We start from the raw sequence: 20,048 nt of genomic DNA on the forward strand, positions 1-20,048 counted from the left end.
TTTCCCCATTGTTTAAAATGTGCATGTTTGCAGGATAAAGTGCACATCATGAAAATGTGACACTATTCAGATCAGTGTTTTAGTTTAAGATGTAAAGTCTAAGGAGAGAAATTACAGAGCTGTTTAAATCAGAGGTGTTGTTAAAAGTCCATAAATCAGATTAAAACAGCAACAAGAGTGAACTTTACTTCAGTGAGCAGGTGGATAATAAACGTTATGTCAATACTTTATAAGCTGCTGTTATCAGGTGTGTGTGTTTCCACGACGCAAAGTGATTCCGGTCCATAAAGTTAACCGGGGGGTTAACGTCAGCTCCTCCGGTAACAGCCCGGACTGCGGCTGCAGTCAAACAACCTCCAACTGACAACAGCTTTCAGGGAAACATGGCGACCCGAGTCCTTCAAAGAGTCGGCAAAGGCCTTAAACGGACGACTACTGGACTCCAGACGAACGGCCCGGTCACCGTCACGTTAAGGTTAGAGTTTTACAACAGGCGTTTAACGGTGCGGACGTTTAAATGCTACTTTACCGTGTTTAGCTCCAGCTCGGCTCACACCAATGACAAACTACAGGATGCTAGCTAAGCTAATGCTAAAGTGAACGCTAACGTATTGACGTTGGCTACGTTTACATCTGTGCAACGTAGCTAGCATTAGCCTTTTAGCTCCAAACTTGCTCACTTTCCGCTATTTTTTACCCTGCAGAATCACGGAGTTGTGAAGCAACTTGTGCTCCCAACTGTCCTTGTTTACTTTGTACACTTTAAGCCGCAATATGATCAAATAACACAAAATCACAACTGAGTTTCTGTCGGTCCCACTTCAACTTCAAGGTCAACACGCAATGAATTGCTGCACAGCGCAACTTGCTCTAATAAGTGAATGATTAAGTTTCCTCGCTGTTGCAACTGTGTGTGTCTTGGATGAAGCTGCACTGTAGGTATAACTGTCCTTTAAATGCAGAAATGTGTATAAAACTGAGCTGCATCTAGCTAATGCAGTGTGTTTCAGTGTTTGCGTTAACAAAAACTATCAGAGGTGGACTGCTTCCTGATACACAAAACTGTGGTTGTTGACACTTTAAAATGAAGTTCATAAAAACTAAATGCTGTGCATGTGGCAAGGTTGCTTAGAAATTCATGCAGACTAATCCTGTGGTTATGTGCAGTATGTTCAGCTTATAGCCTCTCTGCTGCTGGCCTCTGAGCTGCAGGACTGAGGTGGTCTTAAAGGATTTCCTCAAAGTTTGCTGCCACCATCATTTACAAGTTAACAGTTTCAACATGTGCAATGCCACTGACCTGAGTCTAATGAAGGAGGCAAGCACATGTCATGGCAGGTGAATTCTGTACTGTGCATTAAAGGCATAACAATTACAGGTGCAACAGTATTTTGTGATCAGTGCTAGACTTTTGAGGCTGATATTGATAAGGACATTTGAAAGGTTTAAAACTGTATATACACTACTGTTCAAAAGTTTGGGGCCACCCAGACTGTTTCATGTTTTCCATGAAAACTCACAAATTCTGTAATTAGAACACAGGAGTGATGGTTGCTGGAAATGCTCATCTGTACCTTTATGTAGATATTCCATTAAAAATCGGCCATTTCTAGCTAGAATAGTCATTTACCACATTAACATTGTCAAGACTGTATTTCTGATTAATTTAGTGTTATCTTCATTGAAAAAACTACTTCTCTTTTAAAACTAAGGACATTTCTAAGTGACCTCAAACTTTTGAAGGGTATTGTAGATGAGCCAATGGACTCTGTCCAACACAAACGCACAGCATACATCTTTTTGATAATGATCCCTTTAATATACAAGAATTACAAGAAGGGCTTTTGTCTGTAAATTAATAAACTTAGGTCATCATGGAGGCACAGATATTTAAAATTTCTATACTTAATTTTCTTGTTTTCTGTCTGCAGTCATATACGCTAATATATCAGTTAGCCATTTATTAGTTTTGGGACCAAAGTATATACAGAATATCTTTGCAGAAAACAAGCCTGGAAGTTCTCTTAAGTTCTGTATTGACTGGTCAGTTAGTGTCCTCCAGAGTTCAGACCAAACAAAGTGAAATAGTGTTTAGCCATTATGCTGCGAACTGCTTGAATCAGCTCCTTCTGGAACTTAGATTTGCCCCAAATGCAGCTACTTTTAACAATAAGCTGAAGACTGTTCTTTTCTCCATTGATTTTAATTAATGGCTGTTTTTATAAAGTCGGCTCTAAACTTTCTGTACTTTTATTTAACTTTTCAGCACTTTTATTCACTTTATTTTAATTAATTTCTTTTCTATTTTATTGTTCACTTTATCTCTTACATGCCTTTTTTGTCACTTTTGCCTCTTTTAATTTTAATTATTCTGTTCATCTCTGTGCACTTTATTTAACTTGTCTGTACTTTTTAATTAGATTTTTACGACTTTTTTTGCCTTTAAAGCATTTTGAATAACGTTCAGTGACGTCCACAAAGCTAGCATTCATACAAAGGAAAATAATAGAAAAGATTCAACATTATTGAAAGAAGAAGGAATGCAATAAAAACACGTTCACCTGGAGACCTAAAGGCAGGAAAACATTACACAGCGGGTGCAAAACCATAAAGTGCACTCAAGGCTGTAAAGTAGCAAACACAGTTGGACAGCTTTTCTGTTGGTGTTTAATTGCTGCATTGTGTAGCAGAAGAAATACCGGTTGTGTCTAACTTTTGTGTTTTGTTTCTCCCACAGGAGCCTCTCAGCATTCAGGGAAGACAGCTGGTTCAAATCTCTCTTTGTTAGGAAGGTCGACCCGAGAAAAGATGCTCACTCTCATCTGCTCGCCAAGAAAGAGGACAACAATCTGTACAAAATCCAGTGTATGTGCCGATGAGATTTCCTATATAAAGATGGTCCTGATCGGGAATAAATCTGTTAAATGATTTGTTTTCTGCTCGTGTTTGTTTCTTGCAGTTCACAATGTCAAGCCAGAGTGCCTTGATGCTTACAATGGACTTTGGTAAGAAATTCTTCTTCCTTAATTGACTTCATTCAGATACCTTGTGAAAGCGTTTAATTTGTAAACCGTGCAGATATTTTGCATTTCCGTACATTTGTTTGTGTTTCCTTAGTGAGGACGTCTTGCCTTCGATTCACGCCGACTCTGAATACCCTTGTGAGCTCGTGGGAACCTGGAACACCTGGTATGGAGAGCAGGACCAGGCAGGTAAGAGGATGCAGCAATCTACAACACTTTGTAAACCTGCATTTGAATTGCCCACAGCTGAATGATGAATGTCTTGTTAAATCAAACTAAATGCCCTTTATTGCAAACATTATTTCACTGACAAATGCAAGACACACAAGAGGATTTTATTACAAAGTTAAATTGACAACTATGATTTATGTTGTCAGTGATTACAACAGTTATAGCTTCTCAAATGTTGGGATTCTTTGCTTTTGTGTTCTATGTGTAATTGAATAACATTTTTGGCTTCAGTTTTTAAATTTACCTTTGGCTTTAAGGACATGCTGACAAATATTTTTCACAGTTTTCTGACGTTTTTTTGTAAATAAATTCAGCACAATTTATTCAGCTAAATGAATAACCACAAATATAATATTGTAACGTGTACCTTTTTTTTTAAGCTTTAAAGTTGAACTCAACTGAATCGATGGATGCATGTCCTTTAAGTTTGTTGCTGCAGATTCAGAATAGCATGAAGCGTGCAGCATTTTACAAACTGTGTATCTCTTGTTATCTCATGCTTGACTCCAAGGATATAAAGACAGAAATGTCCTGACAGCACTCCAGTTAGTCTCCTCCTCAGTGAACCAAACCAGCACTTTCACAGTTTTTCTATTTTAGCTAATTATAGCCGTGGCTGCATTGCACTTCTCCTGGCTGCTGTCCATCTTGTCCTTGTGGTGACATTTGTCATTCCTCAGCTGTCTCTAATGTCACAGTGCAGTGATGTTAGGAAAGAGAATCTAAACCCAGGGTGCTCTTTTGGTGTAACTATTATAAATTATCGTTTTTTTTGTAGATGTTTTGTGTATTTAGTTTTAAATTTGATCACTGGATTCAATGTGTTTGTCTGCACTGTGGTGGAATTTATGATACTCAGGTTTAATAGAAACATTTATAGATTGTATTGACAGAGTAAAGGCTTTTCAGCTTCTTGAAAAGGAAGTTGTCTCTCATTTCCCTAAAACACGAAGCGTATAAACATGTTCTAGCGGTCTTTTATGTGTTTTCCCTGCAGCACGTTCTCACATTTTATGAGATGTAATTGTAGCGGTAACATGATGTAATTTCCTGTCATGTTGACCAGAGATTCATGGCCTATAGACTGGATCTCCACATCACAGGTGGTGTCGAGACAAAATTAACTACAGATGCTAATGTGAAGGAAGAACACTGCAAGGTCTGTTCGAGAGCTGCATTATTTTTGGCTCTTCTGCTCCTTCTATTCTAGTTCACCTGTGGAGATATCGGGGAGGATACCCGGCTCTCACCGAAGTCATGAACAAACTCAGGCAGAATAAGGTAACGGGTGCTCGGATTAGATCTGTTTGCTGGCAGTTGGTGACTGCAGGCCGCCGTTCCTGGCAGCGCACCCCTCAAGTTAGATCCACAGACCTTTCCTCCATCCATGTGTTTCACCATCTTTATCTGTGATCCTCCAGCTCTTTGTTGTGATTGTAATTTTAATGAAGATATCTTTAGAGCTTCACAAAAAGTTAGTTATGTGCTGTAAGTAAGGTAAGTAGACATAAGGCAACTGATCCTGTCTAAATTAATGAGTAATTCTTTGTTTTTCCTTTTTCAAGTTTAAAGGATTCAACAAACTTATTGCAAAATGAGAAAAATAACATAATTCAGAATAAATATTACTACAGTGTTTGTAAATTGCAAATTTATTTGTACTGGCAATCTTGAAGACTTTCAAAGATTCATAACATGTCTGTTAAAGACAGCCTCTGGTGAACACCACAGCAGTTTTATCAGAGTCTTAGGTGAGCTGGTGTGCTTGAGCTGCAGCTAGCGGTGAAGCGGTGGATGAAAAAGTGGTTGAAGCTTCATAGACCTGCATATTCTGGAAGATGTAGGGGTGCAGAATTACATATGAGCCATTTTGAGGAGAATATTTTAATAAGACAAACTAAAATGTGTAACTGAGACACAGAGAGGAGGTTTTAGGGTTCTAATCAATGAATGAAAGGGGACTTTGAAGCCCTTTTTATTGTCCAATGAGGTAACACGATGGTGACTCAGCCTGTGACTCACTGCTGAATATATTTGAAAGTCCTTGCATTTGCACAAAGTGGTTGTTTGTGGCAACATTCCAGGACTAAATTATGAGTCATGTGCAGTTAATTACCTGTTTCATCAGCCAGCAGTTGTTTTTCTGCTAGAGATGGAGCTCATAGAGGAGCGTTATTTTTTAACCGACAGCTAAAAAAGTAACACTGTTCTGAAGTAAGAAATGACACAGTGAACATAATCCATGTAGATGGAGCTCATACCACAGACTCTTTTTTTTTTCTAACTCACTTGTGTAAAGTGGGCATAAGGTTTTGTCCTCTTTTGGCTTTCATGTGTGACACTGTTTGGATCGCTAGAAAGTCAAGTTCAAAAATACACCTGCTGATCACCAAAGAGAACAAGAGCTGAAATCTTCAAGATTGCCACTTTAAATCTATCTTAAGCTCCTTGACCATATTGACGTCACTCATAGAGTAGCATTTAAAATGTAAAATGCAGCCGTTACTGATCACAAACACTGACAGATTTCAGACATAAAATGTTTTTCAAACAACATGAACTTTTCATTTTCAAGTTGCACACCATCTCATAAGTTTCAGACAATAACCATATACTAAGTCAAATTACTTTACATCTTAGAAGAATGTATTCATGTGCTTTAATTGGCACAAGTTGATTTTTGTGTTTTGTGACTGGATGCTGATCACCCAAAACAGATTTGTGCACTCTTAAATGTCTCTGCAGCTGTTATTATACCTTCTCATCAGAAGACGTGGTTTTGTGTTCTGACAACAGTCTAGCTGACTTTATTGTCGTGATTAAATATTTTACAGATGTATTTTGCCATGGAGTTGCTGGCTGAAGCCGTGTTTACTGAGTGCTTCGTTCCTTTGCTTTGTCGTTGCTGTAGGTGTTTATGGACTACAGGAATGAGAGAGGAAAGATGCTGCTGTCTCGCAGGAACCAGCTGCTGCGCGAGTTCAGTTTCTGGAACGAACCCGTCCCTCGTCCAGGACCCAACATCTATGAACTCCGATCATACCAGCTCAGGGTAACTGAAGTTTCACCAGCTTCCTCCTGTTGTGTATATACATGTTTTGTTGTTGCTTTAGTGAACAGTCGGATAACCGACTGTCCATCTTCACTTTCCTTTTCCAGCCAGGAACGATGATTGAGTGGGGAAACTACTGGTGAGGCATAACTTCTTTCTGTTTGATTTTAACATGTAGAATAAAAAGTCAGCACACAGGATTTATTTTTAAATTAGCCTGAGAAGCTCACAAAGTTTCTATTTTGTGCTAACTGCAGACTTACCATTATGATGTGCCTTTTATAAAATATCCTCACGACTATTTTATTGGTTTTCCAGATTGTTGCAGGTGAATATGAGTGAACGGTACTTTCTGGCAACACAATCAATGCATGACTCCTAAGCATGACCAGATATAACACACCTTAATTATCAATTTCAAGCATAAATGACCTGTTTGCCCTGCATTTAATATAAGTATGTTTCTGATTAAACTGATTGTAGCTGGGAAATCTGCCCGTTAATGTGATAAAAACCAAACCTGCTGGGAGGATTAAAACAATCCTGAAAATGTGATGTTCTGACCTGAAAGAAATTATTTAGACATTGGTGATTGCTGGTTTGGTTAAATTTCTTCGCTGGGGGTTTAATTGGTCCAACCTGGTGATAATGAGCTGTTTGTTCCCTTCATGTGTGATCTTCGGTGCTTTGCAGGGCTCGTGCCATCGAGATTCGCCAGCAGAACCATGAGGCTGTGGGAGGCTTTTTCTCTCAGATTGGAAACCTCTACACTGTTCACCACTTATGGGGTGAGCAAGATAAATGAGCTGTCCTGATAATTGTAGAGAAAAATACATACATAAGGTAACCTTTAGAGTGTGAAGTACATTTATAAATGCATCAAATGTAATGTATTTCAGTTTGCCAGTGACTGTTTTTTGTTGTTTTTTTTTTCTTCAAATCGTGCACCCACTTGATATCTGACCATTATGGCCCGCTTCATCAAATATTCTGAACATTTGCGCCCACACAGTATCAAGTTTAGGGGATTTTGTGTCGTCTCCTGTCCCTCAAAGTCAACATGTTATTTTGCTGTTGAACTATTTAATGCATGCATTCCTCAGTAGTGTCTTATTTAGTGTGTTCAGGAAGATTTGGTTGATATTTGAAGGTGGGCTTACACTAACTGGGAGAACAACACAAGTGTTCCAGATTTGTGCACATTCTGTATCAATACTTTACATATTTGTTGTAACATCTATGTTAGTAACGACTGATAAATTTGCCTAAATGTCAGACTTGCCTTGCTTTGTTTTTGTATTGTAAAAATCTGCTTTAGTCTTCTATTCAACATCAAATTCCACATTGACTCCATTCTTATGGTTAAGGCTAAATCACAGGATCCACAGTTTAAACTTAAAACCATTCACTCCTGTGAAACCTGTAGTGCAGCCGTCAACCACCAAGTATCAGTGTGACTTCAGGAAACGCGCTTTTAGCTCATAGAGGTGATCCTTTAGGTACAATGTGTGGATTTGAGTGTTAACCATTTAAATTAACTCTTGTGTTAATTTCAGCTTACAAAGATCTGCAGTCCAGAGAAGACACCAGAAATGCAGCCTGGCAGCGTGAAGGCTGGGATGAGGTTGTTTATTACACAGGTAAGTTTTAGTTTCCTTTCTAATCTCTTCTTTTTTGTACCTTTCTGACAGCTCTGGACAACATTATTAAGCATCATTTGCAAGTGGGTTTGTGCCATGTTGGTGATGTGATCTTAATTTGCTGTCATTTTAATACATTTTAGGGTTGTAACTATCGATGAATCCTCTAAGCACATTAAGTCACCAAAAGCAGAAGAGAGCGCACTTTGCAACAGAAATACCTGTCCGAGCGGAGCGCTGAACACGGACAGACATCCACTTTTACGATATAGTGCAGACATTCAGTGTTTCACCTGGATGGTTATTTCTGTTGCTCAGCGCACTCACTTCTGCTTTTGATAAGGTAACTCATACTCACAAAATATCAACTAATTTAATAGACATTAAGTTGTTTGTCTGGGTTACTACAGTGTACGTTCCTGAAATCTGTTGTTTGTGACTCCTCCACAGTCCCTCTTATTCAACACATGGAGTCTAGAATAATGATTCCCATGAAGACTTCGCCCTTGAAGTAACGGCAGACATGGAGAGAAAGACTCAGCAGCCGCTGCATCTATTACACTGATCTGTAGTGTTACAACCTTCAGAGTGTGCACTGCCAGGGATGTCGGCCTAACATAAAACACCTTTCTGTTTTTGTTTCCTTTCTTTGTTTCTTTTCTCCACTTTTCTGCGTGGGCTCTTTTTCAGATAATGAGGTCAAAATGATTTTCACCAAACTGCCCCTGTTACAGCAGTTATCGTGTTACTGATCCGTGTGTGTAGACGGTTTATAATTTGGCTCGTCCTCCTCTTCACTGACTGTCATTTAAAGGGTCAGATTTTAAATTTCTTGTCTTATTTTCTTTTCTCATGATAAATTTATGAAACTAGTGTTCTCAGTGTTTGAGTGCTGGTCACAAAACCAGCAAAAAATGTCTTAAATTAAGAAAAAATAGTGACCAATATTTGTTGCACTAGACTTCAGATTAGACAAAAGTAACTGCCTCTGTAATTCACGACAAAAAATGCTGCACCCAGAAGTCAGTAAGAAGTGGATAAGGATCTTTAAATATGAAATGTTGCAGGTGATGGTTGGTTTCACAGAGAAACGTGCGGTTTACAAATCTGTGTTCTGTAATTGACAGTAAAGATAATTTTAGAGCTTGTGATTTGGTGCCATAATCAGACTCCAACTTGGATTAGAAGTCCGTCATGTGTCCACTCCAGATAATGTTTTATGTTTACATGGCTTTGATCCAGTCAGCTGATAGTACAGACTGTAAAGAAGTTCATAACTCTGTTATGAAGATGCACTCAAATGATCACAGAGCAGAAGCTAGAAACTGATTCAGAACACATTTGTCTCTATTAAACCAACCTCTGATTCTAACATCATGACACTTCTGACTCTCAGCTGTGAAGAGGAGGACAAGATGATTAAAATGATTAGTTGTACTGCAATCAGAAACATTTTCTAATCAGTATTTACATTTCAAACTGCTGTACACCGTCTGGTTTGGCCTGTCCCTGTATCAACCAGTTACTGTCAGCCGGGTGATTGTGTGCTCTAACTGAGATTAATGTGTTTTTTAAACGGTCAGATTGTAGATAAACGTAGCGGGTTTATTGACCGAGCCAGAGATGTGGTCACTCCTGTGTCTGTAAATGCGTGGGGTCTTCTAAAACTGTCTGTCGCTTTAATAAGTGGACAAGAGGGGAGTGACATCTCAGTGTGGTAATTGTAAAATGCAGTGCTTTAAGATTAGTTGTACATATTTAATTAAACTTCTGATGAAAACAGAAAGAAAGTCTTGGACTCCTTTTATCAGATAACGACTTTAGCTTTCACTCTGTTCTATGTTCGGGGTTTTTTGTTTTGCAGGTGTCACCCAGGAGTAAAATAAATTTAGCTGAAACCTGCTTTATTACATTTGTAGGAACTATCACTCACAGTAAAGAAAGAGGTAGAAATCCAGGAGTGCAAACACAACTCTTTATAAAGTGTTCCTGAGTTGAAACAGTATAGGAATAAAAAAAAAACATTGAACTGATCTATTTCCATATCAGACACTGAGAAGTGACGCGACTTGACCGGTAGGTGCGTCGTTTTAGGTGTGACTGACGCTGCCTTCATGGTATGTCGGAAATCTCACAACCCCTTAGACCTGGGTATCTGAGGAGAGAACCCCAGATCTGTGTTTTTTTTTCTGTCCCTCAGGAAATTATTCACATATCTTAACTGCTCTCTATGGATGTTCTAAATGCAGTAGTGAGAAATGTTTTTATATCACCGTCCTCTGAGTCTTCTGATAATAAATGGAATGCATTTCTTAACGCTAAAAGGAGAAAACAAGTTTAAGTGAAATTCAAACAGAAACATAAAACCAAGAGTAAAAGAGGAGAGGAGACCAGAAAGAACACTACAACAACATCTCAGAATCAGAAAAACAACAATCACCATCACTAACAAGCACTTTTTAAAAAAGAAGTCAAACTATATTTTATATAATTTAATTTTTGGATTCAAAACACTTCTCAGTGCAACACAGTTTTGTCTAATTATTATATATTTGGGATGTGTTTTATGTGTTTTATGTTTGCTTGTGACTCAGGCTAACATTGCCTGTAATGATGGAATTTGTCAGTATTTATTTTTTCTATCTTTTTAATGAAATACAATGGGAGGAATTGACTACAAAATATATCAGAAAAGAAAAAAGGAAATTTAAGTATGCACACATTTCTTTGATTTAAAAAAGCTACTTGAGTTCAGAGGAGCGATTTAATATTTTGATGATAGTTCCTTTTTAATATGTTTGTATTTTGCTATTCAAAAAGGCCATCGAACATTGCTACTCACTGTAGTGTTTCTCACCTTGAATTTACATCAACACTGATGCTGCTTTCACGTCTCTTTTGAGGAAGCTGAGTCACTCTAAAGCCCATATATCTCTATGAGAGGGTGCAAAATCACAACTGTTTTGTATTACTGCGAAGGAGCAGTTTGGAGAAGCGGAATGTCCGAGCCTCGACTGGTTCCCTGAAGGCATCAGCAGAACACGTGTTGGAGCCTTCTGGAAAGCGACTCTCCTTTCGAGAGCGTCCGAGCCCGAGCAGAGCGGACTCCCTGCCGGCGAGACTTTCTACTGTTACTTCGCTGGTTGTGCTGCTTCGCCATGGCTGCCGTAAAAGCGCTGAACCCAAAAGCAGAGGTGGCCAGGGCCCAGGCCGCCCTGGCGGTCAATATCAGTGCCGCCCGGGGGCTGCAGGACGTGCTGCGGAGCAACCTGGGACCGAAAGGGACCATGAAGATGTGAGTGCCGCCGGAGCCCTTTGTGCAGCACGCGTGCTATGCTAACTTTGCTAAGTGGCTAACATTAGCCGTAATTCGCCGGCAGAGTGTCGGCGCAGATCGCAGTTTGTCACCACAAGAGTCCGTGTGCTTAAAATTTAAAATCCCCCGTTTGTTTTTACAGAGTACTAAACTATACCACAGTTTATTCACCCGAGGCCTTCCCCTGCTTAGCGGATTTTCCCGGCGCACGTTGCCCTGCCCAGTCATCGTCATCATCCGTCTGACAACCGCCGAGCTAACATTAGCATGTTAGCATCAGGCGGCTAGCGGCTTATGCTAGCTCACGTTGACGTCGCACAAGTCTGAATCAAGAAGTTAACTTTGCTCTAACGTTAACTAGTGGGACTACTTAGCGACTGACATACATGATTACTGCTAACATGTTAATGTTAGTTGCTGCTTAGCGACAAACCAGCCGGATAATTAAAGGAGTCATGCAGATAAAAGCTAACGCTTATAATCTCTACATGTCAGTTGGTGAACAAACTGCACACTGTCGTTAATGAACAAGCTGTGATGGGCTAAAAACTGCCACTTTCCGTTGCTCATTGTGGACAAACTGTACACAAGCCGAAGCCGGCTTTAGGTTGTAGTGAAGCAGCTTTTTTCTGTGCCCAGTCAACATTAACCCTTCTGTGGCTGTTTGGACCCGCAGGCTGGTGTCTGGAGCCGGAGACATAAAGCTGACCAAAGATGGAAACGTCTTGTTACATGAGATGGTAAGGAAGTTAGAGCTGTTCGATGAGACGTTTATTCTGTCTATGAACTGTTTTGCTCTGATTGTTGTACCTTTTTTGGTGACAATGAGAGTGACCACACCCCTGATGTATGTGGATGCGACCCAAGCCTGTTTTAATGTCAAAAAATGGCAGCAATAGTCTGTTATATCTGTAATTAAATAACTTAATGGAAATACTGGGAATGAAACTGCAATACTTTAGAGCTGCATGTCGGTCTGCCCATGTCTGGTTATGTTTTGGAGCTCATGCAGCACTTGACAATTGTCCTATGTGCTCAGAAGAGATGATTAAATTGTAATATGATTGGAGAAAAAATAGTTTTAAATTGTGTTTGGCATAATTTTTTCATGATTGTTTTTTGACACGTTGATCAAAAAATTAACTTACTTGTCAATAAAATATTCTCCATGTTAATTGGTAGTGAAAGTAGTGCAACCCAGCGGTCACTGTGATGATCTTATTTATTTTTTATTGCTGCTGTGTTTTTAATCTCCTTGTCAACCTGTTTTTCTTGCAGCAAATCCAACACCCGACAGCTTCACTGATTGCTAAGGTCGCCACGGCGCAGGATGACATCACAGGAGATGGAACCACCTCCAACGTCCTCATCATCGGTGAACTGCTGAAACAGGCTGACCTCTACGTGTCGGAGGTAAAACACAAACCCTTCAGAGTGCAAAAATCACAGGCCTGTACATCAGCACTGTTCATGGGGGGACATTATATTCATGCGATGGATTAGTTTGGAATTTTGCAGCTCAATTTGCTCCTAAATGGAAGTGATCTCTGTCTATAACTTCCTTTTGATTCTGTTCTGCAGGGTCTTCATCCACGAATCATCGCTGAGGGCTTTGAGGCAGCGAAAGAGAAAGCCTTGGCTGTTCTGGAGGATGTCAAAGTGACTCGGGAAATGGACAGAGAGACTCTCATCAATGTCGCACGTACCTCCCTCAGGACCAAGGTCCACACAGAGCTGGCAGACCTGCTCACCGAGGTGAGACTTTGGAGAACAGAGCTCGGCGTAGGCAGAGCTGAGGCTGATTATATTCATCACATAACCCAAACGAGGAACTCTTAATATAGACGCTTTAACCTTAAATTGTCTGCAGGCTGTGGTAGATGCTGTCCTTGCCATCGCTAAACCCAACGAACCCATCGACCTGTACATGGTGGAAATCATGGAGATGAAGCACAAGACCGACTGCGACACACAGTGAGTCTTAATACAGATGCCGAACAGAAGGTTCTTTGTCTCTTCATGGTGAAATCTAAAACGCTGCGTCTTTCTTCCTCAGACTGATCAGAGGTTTGGTGCTGGACCACGGCGCCCGACACCCAGACATGAAGAAGAGGGTGGAGGACGCCTACGTGCTGACGTGCAACGTCTCTTTGGAGTACGAAAAGACGGAGGTCAACTCTGGCTTCTTCTACAAGAGTGCCGAGGAGAGGGAGAAGCTTGTGGCTGCAGAGAGGAAGTTCATCGAGGACCGAGTGCAAAAGATCATCGCCCTGAAGAACAAAGTTTGTCCCAACGGGGAAAAGGGATTTGTCGTCATTAACCAGAAGGTATGAAAGAGGAGTAATGCTGTAGAGCAGGGGTGTCAAACTCATTCTAGTTCAAGGCCACATTCACCCTGATTTGGTCTCTAGTGGGCCGGACCAGTAAAATCACAGCATAATAATAACCTATAAATACCCACAACTCCAAATGTTTCCTTTGTTTTTGTGTAAAAAACATTCTGAAAGTATTCAAATTTAAGGAATTATCTTTTTACAAAACATTATGAAGAACCTGAAATTTTTTAAGAAAAAGAAATTCAACTTTAACAACATTATGCCTCAGTTCATCATTTACACATAACAACTTACAGATCAGTGTCTATAAAGGCACAAAACCTTTAGTCATGGGTGTCTGGAACTGAACAATATGATATTTTACTTTAAAAAGGACAAAATATTACAAAAATGAGACGCAAACGTCCAAAGCAAGAAACAAAATGACAAAAAAATTTGACTAACGACACAAAAGAGTGACAAAATATCACAGAAACAAAAAAACGGACAAATGAGACAAAAAATGACAAAAACGTGAAACAATGCGACAAATAATGCGCAAAACACAAAATGACAAAAACAAGAAACAAAATGACAAACATGAGAAACGACAAAAGTCAGACAAAAACAAGACAAAATATTACAAAAATAAGAGAAAATAAAAAAGAACAATGAACAATCTAGTATTTTACTTTATATTTACTTTACAATCCAAATATTCGGATGTTTGGATATCCCGGTCCAGCCTTATAACACACCATTTTATGTTAAAATAAAAGCTGAACTGCTTCTGTTATGTGCACAGTGAACACCCAAGGATGCTACCGTGGCTCTCCCTGGTCTTTTCTAACTGTGCTACAGTAACTCTGATCTGTACCTCTGCATTAGGAGAGCTTGTTCCTCCCCTACATGTATTCAGCGGATCAGAATAATCTTTACGTAACTAAAAGCGACATAAGTGAATTATTTCCAGATTTGGTGATCATAAATTAACTTTTTCTCTTTGTTTTTTTCTCTGAATGCTGTAGGGTATCGACCCATTTTCCCTGGACGCCCTCGCCAAGGAAGGCATTGTTGCTCTGCGCAGGGCAAAGAGGAGGAACATGGAGAGGTAAGAAATGAGTATATTTTCCATGTTACAGGTAGAATTGGGCTTCATTTATATTGAGATGTTAGTTTTTTACTGTGGATGCCTGTGCAGAATTTACTTCGATGTCTGAAATAGTGTAAATGGGGAAATTTTACAAAACAAGCTTGTTATGAACGACTGACTCATTTAGGGCTGCAACTAACGGCACGTCAACTAATCGTTTGAGCACGATACGTCATCAAAAACGGAGGGTGAGCGCGCAATGCAACAGAAATCAGCGTCCAACCGGAGCACGGAACACGGACGGACATCGGCGGTGCATCGTGCATGTATTACGTATGCACGGTGCAGGGCGGATGTCCGCGTTTAGATACAGCTGTATAGTAAACGCTGACATCCGTGTTTACGATAGATCGCGGATGTCCGTGCTGCTTCGTGCATACGTAATATATGCACGATGCAGTGCCGATGTCCGTCCGTGTTCCGCGCTTCGGTCGGGTGGTGATTTCTGTTATTGCGCGCTCACTTCCACTTTTGATGACGTATCGTGCTCAGACGATTAGTCGACGCGTCATTAGTTGCAGCCCTAGACTCATTACCTTCAGAACTGTGACTACCTGCACAGCTCTCATTGTCATTAGCATATATCTCCTGCTAAGCCACCAGGGGGCACCCTTCAGCCTGGTCACACTCTTTATCCTTCCAGCTGTAACATTAGTTGATACTTTCCTTGTCCATGTGTGCAGTCTGATGTTCAGTGCTTGCTTTCTGTTCTTAATATGTTCACAATGCCTCTCATATCAAACATATTAAATCAAACAGGGCGGTTCTACTTACAGAGATACTCGTATCAGTGGATTTTTCAGACGTGTACTGAATCTAGAACTTCCTACTGTGTTTGTGATCAGGTTCAAATCAAAGCTTCTCTAAAGTGTGGCAGCGACCGCTTTATTTACAACTCTTTGAATAATGAACTCTAAAAGTTTGGATGACCAAGAATCTCCTTGTACCGTCATTTATTTTGAGCAACGTTTGTCTTCGTTGCACATGCGACAGTCGACATGCTGGCAGGGTGGACAGTCACACATGTTGGGCTGTAATGGACGTCTGCAGAAGCTTCAGAGGAAACCAGCAGATTTCAGTAGAAGGTTAATTTTATGTCAGACATTTTCAGAAAGAATAAATTGGTGTTTAGTGACGAGCACAGGATGCATGTTACACAACAACAAGGAAACTTCGTACCTCTGGATGGCACACTTCCGTAAGAGTTGGCGAGACCACTGTGCACTCATCTCAGCGTTTCAGTGCTCAAACTTCATTATCGCTTTTGATAAATTCACTGTCAAAGAGCCATAGGTGTGGTACTTTCAGTAGACCTCGGTTATATAATGTGGAATCAGGAAACAGACACTCAGCTATGTGTTGTTTTTTCAATTAAGTCATTAATCAAATGAGGAAGCTGAATTATGCTCGGTTTGTTGTTCCTTTGGCAGGCTGACTCTCGCTTGCGGTGGCATCGCCATGAATTCAGTTGATGACCTCACACTGGAGTGTTTAGGACAGGCTGGGCTGGTTTATGAACACACACTGGTGAGTAGCTGGTGTTCTTCTGGCTATTTCTTCGTCTTTTAAACCTGAAAAGTTTATGTTCAGGCAGGATTTGTAATTTTCTCTGATGCTGTTTGCAGGGAGAAGAGAAATACACGTTCATTGAGAAGTGTGGAAACCCTCGCTCAGTGACCCTGCTGGTGAAGGGACCCAACAAACACACCCTCACACAGATCAAAGACGCAGTAAGGGATGGTCTGCGGGCAGTCAAGAACGCTATTGAAGATGGTAAGATGCTTTGAGTGGACGTGCTGTGGTCGTCTGTTTAAATCACTTCAGTAGAACCATTTACTGGAACGGGCTTGAAAAGCGATTTGGTCAAAAGTCAAGCGTTGTTTTGTTTTTCCAACAGTGTTATTAATTTAAATCCCATTTGGAGTTCTCAATAGTATCGACATTATGGTTTTATTTTTCCTCTTACTGCAGTCAGCTTGACAACGTTTTATCATTCATGAAAAAGATCAGTTTTTAAAGTTGTAAATTTACTGTTATCTTAACATAATTATCATCTGTATGTTGGTTTTACAGTTTAAAGTGGCTCTGAAGCTCTTTTAGAATTGACTATCCAAATATTATGTGTACAGTCCAGAGAAAAGATCTTTGAATGCACTCAGTCTTTTATTATCTGTGCTTACCTACAAATGCATTTGAGGCCACTTTCTCTTTACTCGACTCATCTTTTCTCAGGTAACGTAATAGAACTGGTAACTGACATTTTGGTCAGTTTATGTATTTTAGGTATAATGCAGTTTCTCTCTTTGCACAGCGAACACCCAGAGATGCTAACGTGGCTCTCTCTGGCCTATAATGTCTGTGCTACACTAACTCTGATCTTTTCCTCTGCATTAGAAGAGTTTTGTCTCTCCTACATGTATTCAGTTGATCAGAACATTCTCCCGTGTTTCTTGGAGACAGTAATTCGTTTTGTTGTAAACCTGCTGTTATTTCCTCCCTGAGGCGAGGCAGTCGAATTGAGTTTTTCTTTTTGTCTCTTCAGGAAGCGTTGTGTCCGGTGCAGGTGCATTCGAGGTCGCTGTGGCAGACGCTCTGGTGAAACACAAGCCCAACGTGAAAGGCAGAGCCCAGCTGGGAGTCCAGGCGTTTGCAGATGCTCTCCTCGTCATCCCCAAGGTGAGGGATTTTTACGCTGCTCCCAGGCTTTTAGTGTTTGGTGTCCTTATGCCCGTAGAAAACTGTGAGGAAAACACTTCAGTGGACTCCTGGCTTCTCCAAATTAATACTCAGTCATCTCTCAAGTCAAAGTGAATGTTTTACTAGCACAAGGAATCAACTTTGTTCAAATAAAACATTCATAGTTTGGGCAATGACTGACAATATAAAGGAACAGTTTAGCTTTTATACATTCACAGAAACAAGTTACATTACCAGGAGTTACAGGACGTTTGTTTCACAGCGGTATGATCAGCTTCTGAGCAGCCAGCTGGCAAAACCAACTTGCTATATTTTCATGGTCAAAGTTATTCATGGAAATTTACTGAGTACATTGGGTTGTATGAGTTCACAGTCAGACACTTGTACAGTAGTTTGAAATCATAAAGAGCATTTAATCTTGACATCATTCTAATTTCTAACAAAAATTCAATATTATTTGTTGTCCTCCTGCAGAAGGTATTCATTAGATGGGAAAATTTGTAAAACTAATTCATTTTCTGTGTCTTTCTTTGCAGGTTTTGGCCCAGAACTCTGGTTATGATCCACAAGAGACCCTGCTGAAGCTGCAGACGGAGTACAAAGAGTCTGGTCAGCTCGTCGGAGTCGACCTCAGCACAGGTCAGAATTCTAAAGTGCTGAGAACTTTAGTCTCTTCAGCGAAGGTTTACGGCCAAAACGGCAATGAAATGACAGAATCTCATGCTCGTTTTTTGTTTTTCAGGGGAACCGATGGTGGCAGGAGAAGCTGGTGTTTGGGATAATTACAGCGTCAAGAAGCAGCTTCTCCATTCATGGTGAGATTATTCAAACTATACGAGACCAGTGGAGTATTTTGATTCGTCCTCATCGGCCTCTAAACATCGCTCTGTGTTTTTTTCACAGCACGGTGATCGCCAGCAACATCCTGTTGGTGGACGAGATCATGCGAGCTGGAATGTCTTCTCTGAAAGGTTAAAGGTCGCATCAAGAAGCTGCAGCTGTTACCATGCTCACAGGGATAGTTGTTTACCTGACGGTTCAGTCAACGTGTTCCTGCTCCCGGCACTCTGAAGCACCCCAGTCTGATGGACAGTCCGCTGCAAACATCCTCGGCATCCATCACAGCGTCTGTCACAAATCATTGTTATGCTAGTCATGGATTCTTTTTCATGGATTTGTCAACGCCTCCCTCCAAAATGATTGGTTTATTTATGAGATTTTGTTCAAAGCACTGACCTCTGCCACTCAGTTTTGTTTCTATCCATTAAAGGTTTTCTCGGCTCTTGAAAAGATTTGGTTGTTTTTCTTTGAAGAGGGAATGGATTCATGAAATTCAGCTGGGTGCCCTTTCCATTTTAAATACTTGAAAATGAAGCTGTACTTACAGTAAAGTACAAACTGCGGTAGAATGTAGTTTAAGTACATTTACATGAAGGTGGTTCAATTTTCTGGTGTCCCACAGGGAAATATTGTACTTTATTCGACTCTAAAAAGCACAAACTGGTATCTGAGGATTTTACACAAACAGGCTCATGTAATATGCACTGATAAAAGCTGGAGGTGCTAAACTTATTCCCAGCGAATATTAAAATGAAGTCTTCACACAATGAGTCGGTAAGGGAAAAAAAATCCATTGTCTTTTTAAATACCTAATACATAAGTATTTTATTTGAATATTTCACCAGTGAACATTGCACAAACTCATGAACCCACTCGTCTGTCTAAAACTCAAAATCTCAAAATAAATGGTGGAAAGAAACTATAGAGGAACCTGTACTTTGCTAAAGCAATTCTGTTTTAAGCTACTTTATTCTCCAACTCTACATATCAGGAGGAGATCTTGTACTTTCTGCCATTATTTGATTACTTCAGTTACTTTCATCATGAAGATTTTTACACAATGGAAGATGGAGCAAGTCTTTTAAAATGCCACACATTGTTTTAACCAGTGAGTTTTCAGCATTTCTGGCTTTTTACAAGAAACTGAATATTTAGGGTCACATTTTTGGATACTTATGAGTTTTAACAGTTCCACAAGCTTGAGGGTTTTTTTTGCTTTACACTTCTGACAATGGCTTATTTCAATAAATGTTAAAATAATCTAATATATCACTGATCTCTAATCAAAGGTTAGAGAATAAATAAAAATGCACTTTGTGCATCAGAACATGTTTTTTCTTTCCTCTTCTATTGAATATGTGAGGAGCCAGCTTTATTACAAATAATTAAATTGTCATAAGGAGAATCAAACTTTAATCATATTTTGCGGCTCCAACTTTTTTCCCATTTAAGTGTTATTCTCAAGCAGACCTTTTTATTTAATGCGGAGTATTTTTACATGGTTGTATTTGCAATCGAAACTGAAGCATCTGAATACTTTTGTATAACTGTTGAATCCCAAAAAATGTCCTATAGTTCGGATCCTTCTAAAACATTTTAGCAGAACTTATAATTTTTCTCACAAAACTTTTACAAAATGACTCGTGGATATAATTTAGCGGATTTCGACGATCCAACAAATCAACGGCTTTGTGTGGCATAAAGTTAAACTTAACGGAAATTTTTTTTTAAAAAGAGTAAATGAATGAATCTCGTGTTCCGGTTTTCAGGCGGAACTTTAG

General features: G+C 39.8%; 2 protein-coding genes and 2 non-coding genes across 4 annotated transcripts; all 4 read left to right on the forward strand.

Moving 5' to 3' along the window:
- Window positions 1-291: 291 nt before the first annotated feature.
- LOC110969697 (protein NipSnap homolog 2-like) lies at window positions 292-9,736 on the forward strand. The gene is made up of 10 exons (XM_051937176.1): window positions 292-475; window positions 2,738-2,865; window positions 2,960-3,005; window positions 3,118-3,212; window positions 4,465-4,535; window positions 6,166-6,306; window positions 6,414-6,445; window positions 7,000-7,094; window positions 7,863-7,946; window positions 8,397-9,736. The coding sequence occupies exons 1-10, from the start codon at window positions 384-386 to the stop codon at window positions 8,459-8,461; spliced, it is 849 nt and encodes a 282-aa protein (XP_051793136.1). The 5' UTR covers window positions 292-383; the 3' UTR covers window positions 8,462-9,736.
- A 1,260-nt stretch (window positions 9,737-10,996) lies between these two features.
- Window positions 10,997-18,719, forward strand: cct6a (chaperonin containing TCP1, subunit 6A (zeta 1)). Its single transcript, XM_022219837.2, has 13 exons — window positions 10,997-11,241; window positions 11,939-12,002; window positions 12,541-12,675; window positions 12,844-13,017; window positions 13,133-13,236; window positions 13,319-13,589; window positions 14,606-14,688; window positions 16,161-16,257; window positions 16,356-16,503; window positions 17,273-17,406; window positions 17,964-18,066; window positions 18,170-18,242; window positions 18,331-18,719. Exons 1-13 carry the CDS (start codon window positions 11,105-11,107, stop codon window positions 18,401-18,403), a joined length of 1,596 nt encoding a protein of 531 aa, XP_022075529.1. The 5' UTR covers window positions 10,997-11,104; the 3' UTR covers window positions 18,404-18,719.
- Window positions 14,375-14,511, forward strand: LOC127530720 (small nucleolar RNA SNORA22). Its single transcript, XR_007937397.1, has one exon. It is a non-coding gene; the product is annotated as a small nucleolar RNA SNORA22 (small nucleolar RNA).
- LOC127530721 (small nucleolar RNA SNORA22) lies at window positions 17,034-17,169 on the forward strand. Its single transcript, XR_007937398.1, has one exon. It is a non-coding gene; the product is annotated as a small nucleolar RNA SNORA22 (small nucleolar RNA).
- Window positions 18,720-20,048: the final 1,329 nt, after the last annotated feature.

Source organism: Acanthochromis polyacanthus, chromosome 17, assembly GCF_021347895.1.
Source record: "Acanthochromis polyacanthus isolate Apoly-LR-REF ecotype Palm Island chromosome 17, KAUST_Apoly_ChrSc, whole genome shotgun sequence".
Lineage (NCBI taxonomy): Eukaryota > Metazoa > Chordata > Actinopteri > Pomacentridae > Acanthochromis > Acanthochromis polyacanthus.